This window comes from Fukomys damarensis, unplaced genomic scaffold (genome assembly GCF_012274545.1).
Source record: "Fukomys damarensis isolate Sample0158 unplaced genomic scaffold, DMR_v1.0_HiC HiC_scaffold_12, whole genome shotgun sequence".
NCBI classification, from domain to species: Eukaryota; Metazoa; Chordata; class Mammalia; order Rodentia; family Bathyergidae; genus Fukomys; species Fukomys damarensis.
The window spans coordinates 54,198,829-54,210,747 of NW_022900924.1; the positions used below are offsets into that span (position 1 = coordinate 54,198,829).

Genomic DNA, 11,919 nt, shown 5'->3' on the forward strand with positions numbered 1-11,919 from the left:
TCCCCGGTACCAGGAAGAAAAAAAAGAAATAAAGGTGAAAGCAGCTGCTAAGCCTCAGTGCTTGTCTTACTTTCTCTCGTGTGCGTGTGTGAATGTGTGACACGGAGGAGGGTGGGGACAGCTGTCCCGTCCAGGTCCAGGAGGTGTGAGGTGAGGGCCAGGACGGTGTCTCCACGCCCAGGGCCTGGCCTTCTGCAGACCCTGCCGGGCAGCTGAGGACGGGGTTGGGGGCTGCAGCCAGTGCTGCTCGAGGGCTGTCCGGGCCGCTCACCCAGCGACACATCCGGGCTGGGACAGTTCCCGGGAGGCCCAGCTCTGCCAGGCTTTTCTTCTGGCCCCAGGACACGTGGCTGATCCTCAGTGGGTGGGAGGCAGGAGTCTGATGGTACTGATCCCCTGTACACCGTACGGTTAAATACAAGCACCAGAGCGTGGTGGTGCACTCGGAGACTGAGGCAGGAGGGTTGCAAGTTCGGGGCCAGCCTGGGGTACAAAGGCTGACACTTTCTAAAAAAAAAAAAGAAAAAAAGAGGAAGAAGGGTCCTGGATCATGGAAGTGTGCAAATCCCCATGCTATTTCTTGGGGCCTTACACTACACAACTTTGGGGGTTTTGGGGGTTTTTTTAGTACGGGCAACTGAACCCATACGGAGCTACATCCTCAACCCTTTTAAAAATTTTCATTGACTTCCTGTTTCCCTCACTTCCTGTTTCCTGCAGCACCCTGGATGGAGACCTGAGTGATAAAGGTCACTGTGTGTCCGTCGTGCGCCTCTTGGTTTTTGTGTCCTTTCATGGTTTAGCAGATGTGGTCATAACCTGTAGTGCACACCAGCTGCGGGTGAGCGTTAAATGGCGAGTTCTTGGGACTCTCCGGGAGCCCCGGCCCTCTGAACCGTGCCTAGGAACTCACTGTGTCAAACAGGAAGGCGATGCATTACCTTGAGTATTTTTATCCTCTCATTGTGGAATCAAAACTGAAGTACACGCCTGGGGTATTCTCACTGAAAGTGCAAACGTATGATCGGGGAAATTCAGATGTCAGGCTCCTTACCAATAGCGTACTGTATTCAAAGCTCGTCTGCGTTAACGTATTCGAGAAAATAGAAGTCAGTAATGGCCAGGGGTCCAAACATCAGCCGGAAAGAAAAGCTCAGTCCCAGGTGAAGTGAAATTTACCTGTACATTTGGGACAGAGAGGCAGCCGCACTGGCCCCAGAAGTGTGGCTCCTGATGACAGTGCTACCTGATGGAGAACGGGCTAATGCCCATGGGTATCTGTTTTTTTTAACCTATTTTTAAATTATCGTTTCATTTATTTATTTATTTATTTTGGTACCGGGGCTTGAACTCGGGTCCTTGCACTTGCAAGGCAGGCCACCGAGCCGCCGAGCTAAATCCCCGGCCTAAATTATCATTTTAAATGAAGAATTTTCTCTGCAGTCTGTATTTATAAATGTTTTGGTGTGCGTGTGTGTGGGGGAGCTTCTTCAGACTTTTAACTTGTAATGAAGGAATTTTACTAAAATACTAATTTGAAGCCAGGCGTGGTGGTGCATGCCTGTAATCCCAGAACTCGGGAGGCTGAGGCGGGAGGATCGCTGTGAGTTCGAGACCAACCTGGGCTACATAGTGAGTTCCAGGTCAGTCTCAACTACATAGTGAGACCCTGTCTCAAAAAACCAAAAAAATAAAAAATAAATAAAATACAGATTTGAAATTCTTTTTTAAAAAAAGGTTTGGGATTCTTTAAAAAAATAAAAATTCATTCTGAGACAGTCTTGCTAAGCTGCTCTGGTCAGGCTTGAACTTGTGATCCTCCTGCCTCAGCCTCCTGAGAGGTGGGACTACAGTCGTGCCCCACAGGATGTAGCTTATTAAAGCCTCTGAGGACTGCTGCAGAAAAGCAGCCCTTCCCTTGACTGAGCCCTCCCTTCCTCCATCTGCCCCTCCACTAAGGCTGAAGCCCCTGGAATGTAGACCTCAGATTCAAAGCCTGGAGCTGGCCTTGCCCCAGCGCCCGCTTGCACAGGCAGGCTTCCCCCAAGGCTACAAGGCCCAGAGTCTTGGAAGTGGAGACCCATCCCACCCTCAGCCTCGGACACCCTCCCGAGCCACACCTTGCCTAACATGGCCCTTTGTCGACAGCTCTGGAATGGCACAAGAGGCTTTGCCCCATCTGGCAGGAGGGAGCCCCAGGAGCGAGAGCTGAGAAAGCCACCCCAGGCCCGGCCTGCCCAACTCCAGCTGCTTTCCACTCTGCAGTTTCTGCTCCCCAGTACATGGAGTGGGAGGAATTACAGACTGACTATGAGTTGTGAGGAGGGCTCAGCCACTGCCCAGACCCCCCAATTTCCAGGAGAGACCCCAGAAACTCACATGAAAACTCAGCCCTTTGTGAGGAAGTGCTGTCCCTATTCCAGATCCTGCTGTGGCTCCCTACTGCCCACCATCAGACCACATCACATCTACCGGCCGGGAGCCAGCTCCCCCAGGAAGCCCGCACTGGACAGTCACTTGCAGCAGGGCACACAGTGCCTGTCACACCTTCCAGATTGCTGCATTAGTATGGGGTGGGATGGGAACATGTTCCTCCCAGTCATGCCATTCCAGCTTCTTAAAAGCGAGTATAGCACAGCTTTGTTCTCTCTCTAAAGTGGCCCCAGGCAAATTGACCTGGAGCCATTTCTCGCACCTCCTGGAGGGGTAAAACAGAGACCAACAGCCAAGGCGCCAGTCTGTAATTCAGCACTCTGGGAAGCTGAGGCAGGAAGGTTGCCGATTTTGAGCACAGCCTGGGCAACATAGAGAGACCCTGTGTCAAAAGAAAAAGTAAAAAGGGCCAAGGTGCAGCTCAGAACTAAGACCCTGAGTTCAATCTGAGAGAGAGAGAGAGGGAGAGAGAGAGAGAGAGAGAGAGAGGCAGAACAAATAGCAGACATACCATGTGCATGGGCTCTGGACAAGGTCCCCAGAAACTGGGGAGCATTTTTAGCTTTCAGCCCAATCCCCCAATCACAGCCGTCTTTCTACGTTTTCCCAGAGAATGTTCCCCCGGAGGAGCGCGTCCCCTGGTGGCCGGTTAGGTCCTCCCGGCAGCATCGCCGACCCTGGGACAGCAGGAGGTGAGCGGCCGGCGGCGAGCCGAGCTTCCGGGTTCCAGAGCCCCGTCCCGCGGCTCCCATTTCCTCCTGAGCTCCCCGGGGGTCAGAGTAGCGGCCAGTGATCCAGAGCAGCGCCGACCCCACTGTGGACTGCGCGTGCCAGGGACCTAGGGTGCCCGCCTTTGAATCATCCCCAAACCATCCTTCACCTCAAAAAGATTGGGGGCCCGCCCCAGGCATGGTGGCGAACGTCAGTAATCCCATCAAGCGGGAGGCTGAGGCAGGAGGATCACAGAGTTTAAAGCCAGCCCGAGCTACATAGTGGGTTCAAGGTCAGCCTTAACTACGTAGCGAGACCCTGTCTCAAAAAACAGTGAAACCGGGGGGCGCTCTGCTGAGCTACACCCCAGCCCTTGTTATGTTTTATTTTAACACATGATCTCCGCGAATCGCCCACATCAGCCTGGAATTTGCAATGGTCCAGCCTCAGCTTCCTCCGGGAGCGGCTGGGGTAACAGGCGTGCACCACCGCGCCCAGCTCTAGGAGGCCTTTGTAAACCCACGCCCGGTGATAACATTCAAATGCTGGGACCTCGTTCCCTCCACAGACCTGGTCCAGGGGGCCCGGGACTGTGCGCCCCACCCGCCCCGCCCGGCCCCCTCGGGCGACTCCCGCCACAGCCGGCAGAGCTGTGCCCTGAAAGCCAGGATAAGCACATCGCTCCTTTGTGCTGTGCTGGGGATGGAACCCGGGCCTGTGCGCTGATTTACATCCCCAGGCCCTTTGCTGGTCTGGTCTGGTCGCCGTATGTGGCGAAGGCTGGCCTCGAACTCCCTCGCGGTGATCTCTCTGCCTCAGCCTCCCGAGTGCCTGCTGCTCCTTCCTGTAGCTGTTTCCTGCCTCCCACCATGATTTCCCTGGTGACTTGTGTCCTCCCGCCCCTGCCCCTCTGCTTTCTTCGCCATCCCAGCTTTTGGGGGCCCCTCCTCTCCTGGGGCCGGCAGTGCTCAGCGCTGGCGCCCCAGACCTAGGCTCCTGATCCTCTCTGCACGGCACAGCCTTGGTCTCCACTCTCATTCGCTCCACTCAGCCAGAGCTGGTGACAGGTCCTGCCCGGCCCCTCCCGGAGTGGAGCCACCAGTGGCCATCCCCTCCCAGGAGTCACTCCACACACCAGCCCTCTCAGGGAAGAGGTCACCCTGCTCACCCCACTCCTGTCTCCCCCCTCACCCTCCGGAACCACCCTGCTGAACTGATGGGCTAAGAGGCCAAACCCTGCAGCGAGCTCTACCCCGAGCGATGTGTGACAATTCACTGGGCTCGGTCTGGCACCTGGGACGATGAGGCAGGAGGATTTCTGGAAGTCTGAGTCCAGCCTGGTCTGGACTTCACAGAAAGATCTTGTCTCAAAAAAAACTAGATAAGGTCGGAGGATTTGGCTCAGGGGTGCCGTGCTTGCCTCCCTCGAAAGCGCAAAGGTACTGCCAAAACAAAACAAAAAACAGCAAATCCCTCAAAGAAGAGATATAGAGCAAAATAAAATTTGTTCTTAAAAAACCTAGATAAATAAAAATAATGGGGTATTGGACCAACCAGGAGGAGTTTCCAGATGTGCCTCGGTGCTGTCTTACCTACAGCCGAGGAGGATGCAGGCCAGGGGGACCCTGACGCCGAGAGCGCTACTGCCAGGGGTGGCTTTGGGGTCCGGGAGCCCAGCCAGAAACGCGGCAAGGCCCCAAGGAAGCATCCTCGCTGGGTAAGAGCTGTTGTTGGGGCTCAGTCCGTGGGTCCTTGCTTTTCAAACTAGGGTAGCTCAGAGCCAGAGGGGTGGGTTCTTTTTATCTAGTAACTTTTTTTTGGTACCGTGGATCGAACTCGAGACCTTGAGCTTGTGAGGCAAGGCAGTTGGCGGCACTACTAAGCTAAATCCCCAGCCTCTCTAGTGACATTTTTAAAAAAGCAAAAAATAAACCAGGTGAAGTGGTGCATGCCTATAATCCCAGCACTTGGGGAGGAGCTGAGACAGGAAGATGGCAAGTTCAAGCCCAGCCTGGGCAATTCAGCAATTTAGAAAGAACTTGTCTCAAATTATACAACATTTTTAAAAGGCTGAGGATACAGAAAAAATAAATAATACCATAGGTCATATGAGTAAGTGATACACTGAAAATATCTTGATCTGTGCGATTTCCTGCACCCGGGCATTCCAGATTTGCTTTTCCAAGCTTCAGGGAACTGAGGCTTTTGACAAAGGGAGGTGGGAAGTCAGCTTTGGCTTTAGAGAGATCCCTGGGGAGCTACACAGCTGACAGAAGGAGGGGTCGAGGAGGGCCACTTCCTGCCGAGGGCCCTGGGGCGCAGGGTATTTGAAAGAGGGGATTTCAGAAGGCAGTGGAGAGCTTTGGGTACTGGAGGATTCAGAAAAGAGGCCGCTTTGGAGTCCATTTGGTGGGAGACTGGAATGTCAGGGCTCTGTGAGGTAGGCAGGAGGAGGCTGCTGAAGTCCTGGGACCTGGGAGATGGTTCAGGAGGCTGGAGTTTCTGCTAGAAACACTCCTCTCCCAGAGCAGCTGTTCAGCCAGCAGGCAGGACCAAGCTTCTCTCGAAGCCACCTAAGGCCCAACCTAGCTGCTTTTCGCCAGCCTCTCTCCACTGGGCTTCGAAAGCCTTAAACACCAGGTGGCTCAGTGGGCCCCAAACTTGACTGTTTACTATAATCTAGAGGGCTTTCTGAGTGTACAGATTACAGGCAAGATCCCACACCAAATCTCTGGAATCAAAGCTGGACAAATGCAATTCCAGCACTCGGAGCCTGAGGCAGGAGGACTCCAAGTTCCAGCCTAGCCTGAGCAATTTAGTGAGAGCCTGTCCCCCCGCCCCAGCAAAAAAAATTAAAAGGCTGGGGGTGCAGCTCAGTGTGAAGATCCTGGGCTCACTTCCTAGTACTGGGGTGAAAATGTGTCCGTGGGAAATTGGGCCTAGTGGCGCGCGCCTACAATCCCAGCATTCTGAGGGCTGAGGCAGGAGGATTGCAAGTTCAAGGCTAACCTGGGCTACATAGTAAGTTTGAGGCCAGCCTGGATTTAGACTCTGTTTCCAAAAAAAAAAATTGTCCAAGAAAGAGACCAGAGGATGTGTGTTTTCAAAGGAGATCCCCTGAGCCAAAGGTATAGATCAGTAGCAGGACATGTGCACAGCAGGCATGAAGCCCCAAGTTCAGCCTTCAGTGTGTGTGTGTGTGTGTGTGTGTGTGTGTGCACGCGCACACACACAGAGTCCCCAAACTACCTACAAGAGAAAAGAGAAAGACAGATGGAGACACTTATCTGCTGATATTGAACCATTCCGAAATATATGGTATAAAAACAATCAAGATGTAAAGCAGGGCGTGGTATCACACACCTGTAATACCAGCACTCAGGAGGCTGAGGCAGGAGGATGGCTGGGAGTCTGAGGCCAGCCAGGGCTACACAGTGAGTTCAAGGCCAGCCTGTGCTATATAGCAAGACCTTGTCTCAAAAATAAATGAGCAAAGCAAGTTAATAAGTTTCAGGACAGTGCCTTTAAAAAAAAAAAAGTGTAGCCGGGGATTTAGCTCAGTGGTTCCACCACCTGCCTCGCAAGCTCAAGGACCCAAGTTTGATCCCTGGTACCAAAAAAAAAAAAAAAAAAGTGTACATAGACAAATATGTACCTGTATTTCTTAGTATCACAAAGCCTACAGGAGATTCCAAAAGGCCAGCCATGATGCCACTCTCGGGGAGGAAAACAAGGTAGAGTGGTGAGGAAGGGAGAGTTGGGTTTTTTTTTTCCTAACATAGAACAAGCCTTTCTATCTTCATTACTCAAAGGACGTTCATTTTTTATTGAGCTTTTTTATTTTATTTTACTTTTGGGGACAAGATCTCCTTATGTAGTCTGTGCTGGTTTTGAGCTTGGGCGATCCTCCTGCCTCAGCCTCCTGAGTGCTGAGATTACAGCAGGCACTGCTCCAGGATCTTTAGCTTTCTGATTCAGTGCTTGTGGCTTCAACACTTTCACAACAATCTTTTGGTGCTTTCCCAGACTTCTTGGTAGAAAGGTGAACAGTTTCGTTTCCCTGGGCTTGGGCAGCCCCATTTGGTAAGAGGTTGTGCGGCCTGGAACCTCATCCTGGAAGAGCAAAAGGAGACTTTTTTTTCATCTTAGGCCATTTTATTTTGTTTGCTTGTTTTGTTTTTGGTACCGGGAATCAAACTAATCAAACTCGTGTCCTTGAGTTTGCAAGGCAGGCGGCAGAACCACTGAGCTAAGTCCCTGGCCCCCTGGCCGTTTTAGCTTCACTTGACTGTGTAGCACATAAACGGATTACTTGATCCACAACAAAGCAACCTGATAAAAGTCCTCCCACATGATCCTAGGGCAGAACCAGAGGCTGGGGCCCCCTTCTCATCTAGAACCCAGGTAGCTCTTGCAGTCTGGAAAACCTCTGTTCTGGTTTCCTGCGTGTGTCACACTGAGTCCCTGCAGCTGCCTCCTAACCACAAACCATAAGCCCAACTTGCTGCCCACAGTCAGATGAGAGGAGAAACTCAGATTTTGAATCAGAACAGAAATGCTTCTTTTCGTAGAGAAAATAAGATTTATACATCAAGGGGAGCCGTGGACAGACAGGGGTCTCTGACCCCTTTCTTTTTATTTTTACTTTTTTTTTTCATTTTTTTGGTACCAGGGATCGAACTCGGGCCCTTGTGCTTGTGGGGGAGGCACCAGAGCCACTGAGCTAAGTCCCCGGCCCTCTGACCCCTTTCTTTAAGAGAAAGGAATTCCTTTTTGCCAGGAGTGGTGGCACGTGCCTGCAATCCCAGCACTTGGGAGGATGAGGCAGGAGGATCCTGGTTCAAGCATAGCCTGGGCAATTTACCAATTTTGAGAGACACTGGTTTCAAAATAAAACAGGGCTGGGGATGTAGCTCAGTGTAAAGGCCCCAGTTTCAACCCCCAGTACTGCAAAAGAGAAGTGGGGGGGAGATGGGGGTCCTGGTCTGGTGGGTTAGGAAACGTCCCAGGAAGCGCCAGGAGAATGAGTTGCTTGAAGAGGGACAGGCCCAAGCCAAGACCCCAAGAGTGGCAGGAGTCAGCTGTGTGTGGCAGCCAGCGGATCAGAGAGGAGGAGGCAGGGGAGATAGACAGGGCCAGGAAGTGGGGGGCTGATTCTCCAGGGGGTGAGAACAGGAAGGTGCCCAGCTGGACTCCGCTGCTCCCTCCCACCACGCCAGCCTGACTTTCCAGCCTGCAGGCTGCATGGCAGTCCTGGACACCCCCTGTTTGCAGGAAGGATCCCCGGAGGTAGCTCAGTGGTAGAGCTGGGTGGAGTGTGGGCTTAGCAGAGATTCCTTTTGCCTTACTGGGGACTGAACTAAGGGCCGGGGCACTGAGCTACATCTCCAGGCCTTTGTTTTATTTTGGAGACCAGATCTTGCTGAATTGCCCCAGTGGGATTCGGACTTGTGATAGGAAGAAAAAAAGGCAAGACCTCTGCCCTTCTGAGGTGTGTGGTCGTCTGAGGGACCTGCCCTGACTTGCCCGTGGCGTCATAAGTCACAGAGACAGCTGTAAACAGAGACAGGGTAGGGGCTGGGGATTTAGCTCAGCGGTTCGGCGGCCTGCCTTGCAAGCGCAAGGACCCGAGTTCAATCCCCGGTACCAAAAAAAAACAAAAAACCAGAGACAGGGTAGATGCCAACAGAGATCCTGATCAGCCAGAGTGTGAGAGTAACGCTTTTCCAGGAAGGGGAACAGGGCTATGGGGTGAGCCGGGCGTTCCCCACAACACCGTCAGGATTTAGGTCTGACAGGTCTCGCTTGGTAGACAGAATGAACTTGTCCCTGAGCAGAGCCTGCACACAATTTACAGCTCACAGTGCTTCCCCACCCCTGACCTGCTGCGGGCTCTGGAGAAGATGCCTCACTGATGGGAATAAACATCCAGTTAGAGTATATCTCCCTTGATTTCCACCTGGCTGCTAAAGACAGTCCTGGAGCACGCTAAGCTACACCCACTGCTGAGCTGGACTCCTGGCCCAGCCATACCAAAAAAAAAAAAAATTTTTTTTTCTGACCCTATTAGTCCTTGGATTTTGAAGTGCTTTGGCATGTTAATCTGCGTGGGTGAATCTGAGGGCTCTGGTTGGTTGGGTCTATGTTTTGGGTTTCATCAGGGCCGTTCTTCTTTTTCCCCTGCACTGGGGATTGAACCTGGCTCTCTCACTGACCTACATCCAACCCACCCCCTTTTGAGACAGAATCTTCCCAAATTAATCAACCACACTGGTCCGGAGCATTCAATGCCTAAACTCCTCCTGCCTAAATTTCCCAGAGGGCTGGGATTACAAGTGAGCACCACACCCAGCTTTTTTGGTGTTTTTTGTTTTTGCTCTTGAAAAAGAAAAGGAAAAACAAAAACAGGATCTTGCTATGTAGTCCAAACTGGCCTTGGATTGCAGACTGAGATTAAAGGCATCCACCAGCATGCCTAGCATTGAGGTGGTATTTTCATACATGCATATGACACATTTTTTAAAATTTTTTTATTTTTTGGTACCGGGGATCGAACTCGGGTCCTTGTGTTAGTGAAGCAGATGCCGGAACCACTGAGCTAAATCCCCAGCCGTATGACATATTTTGATCATATTCATTTCCCCATTCCCTTCTCTCCCTCATACCCTTCCCCTTCCTTATTCCCTTCCTCTTTTCTTTCTTTCTGAGACAGGGTCTATCTGTGTAGTTCAGACTGGCCTCAAATTCACTATGTAGTTCAGACTGGCCTGAAATTCTGGATCCTCCTGCTTCAGCCTCCTGCATGCTGGGATTACCCCATGCCCAGACTGATTATCTGTATCTTCTAAAGCTGCATTGATTTTACATCACCCTTACAATATAAACTTTTGAAAGTTCTTAAAAGAAACATTTTATAGTAACCCTAAGGAGAGTTAGTGACTGTAACCTCTCCAGGTACTTTGGCTTCCTAATATAAATGTACACTCCTCTAGCACCCTAGAGGCTGAGGCAGGAAGATCAAAAGTTCCAAGATCCTTGGCTCAGGATCACCTAGTTCCCTCGGTACCCGTCTTCTGCTCCCCACTTGTTTGCCCATCTGCTCCCCCATCTCACCCTCATCACTCTGGGTTGACCCCATCCACTTGGGAAGGAAATTGGTCAATAAAGTCATTTACAGTGAGATGTTAAAAAAAAGTTCCTGCTCAGTCCGGGCAATTTAGGGACTTAGTGAGACCCTGTCTCAAATAAAAAATAAAAAGGAGAAGATGCAGCTCAGTGCAAAGGCCCTGGTTTCCACTGCACAGTACGGGGAGGGGATGCACACTCTTGAGAACATGTTTGCTCTAAAAATGCTGCCTAAACACATTCCCTTCTTTCCACTGCCTGGTTGCTGGACCTGCACCATTCCAAGAGCCACCGCTAGCGTGCTATGCAGGGGCTATAAAAATAACCCCTAAAACAGGGATGATGCCTTTCTCTGGATTGTTAAGATGAATCAATACAGATGTCACTTGGAGCAGCATCTGGTGCACAAACACAATCTAAGCGCTCAAGGAGCACTAGTAGGTGAGAAAGGGTAGAAGAGAGGGAAAAGAAGGAATGGTTCTGAGTTATTTTTTTGAGACAGGGTCACACTAAGCAGTTCAGGCTAGCCCTGAACTCACTACGTAATGAACTCGTGAAGATGCTCCAGCCTCACCCTCCCGAGTGTTGGGATTTCAGGCATGTACCACCACGTGTACAGTAAAAAGCGAACAATTCTGAGGCCCACCGCACAGGCCATGTCGTAGAGCTCACGTCCGAGGACAGCAGAGCCTGCAGTGTAGGGTCTATTAGCTAGAATTAGCTGGGTGCGGTGGCGCATGTAATCCCAGCATTTTCAGAGGCTGAAGTAGGAGACTCGTTAAGTTCAAGTCCTGCTTGGGCAATTTTGTAAGACCCTAGCTCAGAAAACAAAACAAAACAAAAAAGACTGGGAATGTGGCTCAGTGACGGGAAAGCGCCCATGGGTTTGATACCCAGTACCATCAAAAACCTAAGAATCCTCCAGAAGTGGGACCTAGGGGTCATGATTCATAGTAATGCATGGCTAGCGTCAGAGCCAAGGCTATGTCCCATGACCTCTCCTCGAGGCTCTACGTTCCCACCCGGCGCGAGGAAAGCGTATCCGCCGAGCCGGGTGGCTGAGACGCCACGGGCTCGCGCAGTGGGAACTACACTTCCCAGCATGCGACGGAACAGCAAGGCCCTTCCGCAGGGCTTTGCGGCGCGCAAGACCTGCTGGGAGTATCATTGACCTCTGGGCCCCGCTCAGCTCCGCTCTCCCCTTCCCTTCTCCCCTAGGCCCCGCCCCCTCCTGAGAGCAGTGACCGCGCCGAGGCCCGGGAGCTGCTTCCTTCTTCTTTCTCATTGGTCCAGTATGCCTGCCTTTCGAGAGGGGGGGGGCGGCGGAGAAGTTGCTTCCTGATTGGTGAATTCCGTTTGGCGCCAACTAGGATAGGGGGGCGGGGCAGCGACTGTCCCTTGGAAGCACCTATTACCGCGAAAAGCCACTTGGGCTGCAGAGGAGGAAGGTGGAGGTCGGGTGAATTGTCTCCGACTCGAGACAGGAGCAAAAGTGGGAGAAACGTGAAGAGAGTGTGAGCCGGGGCCATTGCTTCGAGGCCCGCTCCCGCTCCCGCTCTGCGCCAGCCGCGCTTGTTTAGATTTAGTCTTCAGGTCGCCGCCGTCCGCCCGCCGCCCTCCCGCCTCGCGGGGTGAGAGGATCCCGCAGAG

General features: G+C 52.1%; 1 protein-coding gene across 1 annotated transcript in view; it reads left to right on the forward strand.

Annotated features, from left to right (window-relative positions):
- The first annotated feature begins 2,130 nt into the window (after positions 1-2,130).
- The window catches only part of Cdc25a (cell division cycle 25A), a 26,840-nt gene continuing 17,051 nt past the window's right edge, over positions 2,131-11,919 (forward strand). Inside the window, exons 1-5 of the mRNA XM_010624568.3 lie at positions 2,131-2,278; positions 2,424-2,566; positions 3,044-3,212; positions 4,743-4,861; positions 11,488-11,561. Coding sequence (XP_010622870.2) covers positions 2,131-2,278; positions 2,424-2,566; positions 3,044-3,212; positions 4,743-4,861; positions 11,488-11,561 — 653 coding nt within the window. The remainder of the gene's footprint in view (positions 2,279-2,423; positions 2,567-3,043; positions 3,213-4,742; positions 4,862-11,487; positions 11,562-11,919) is intronic.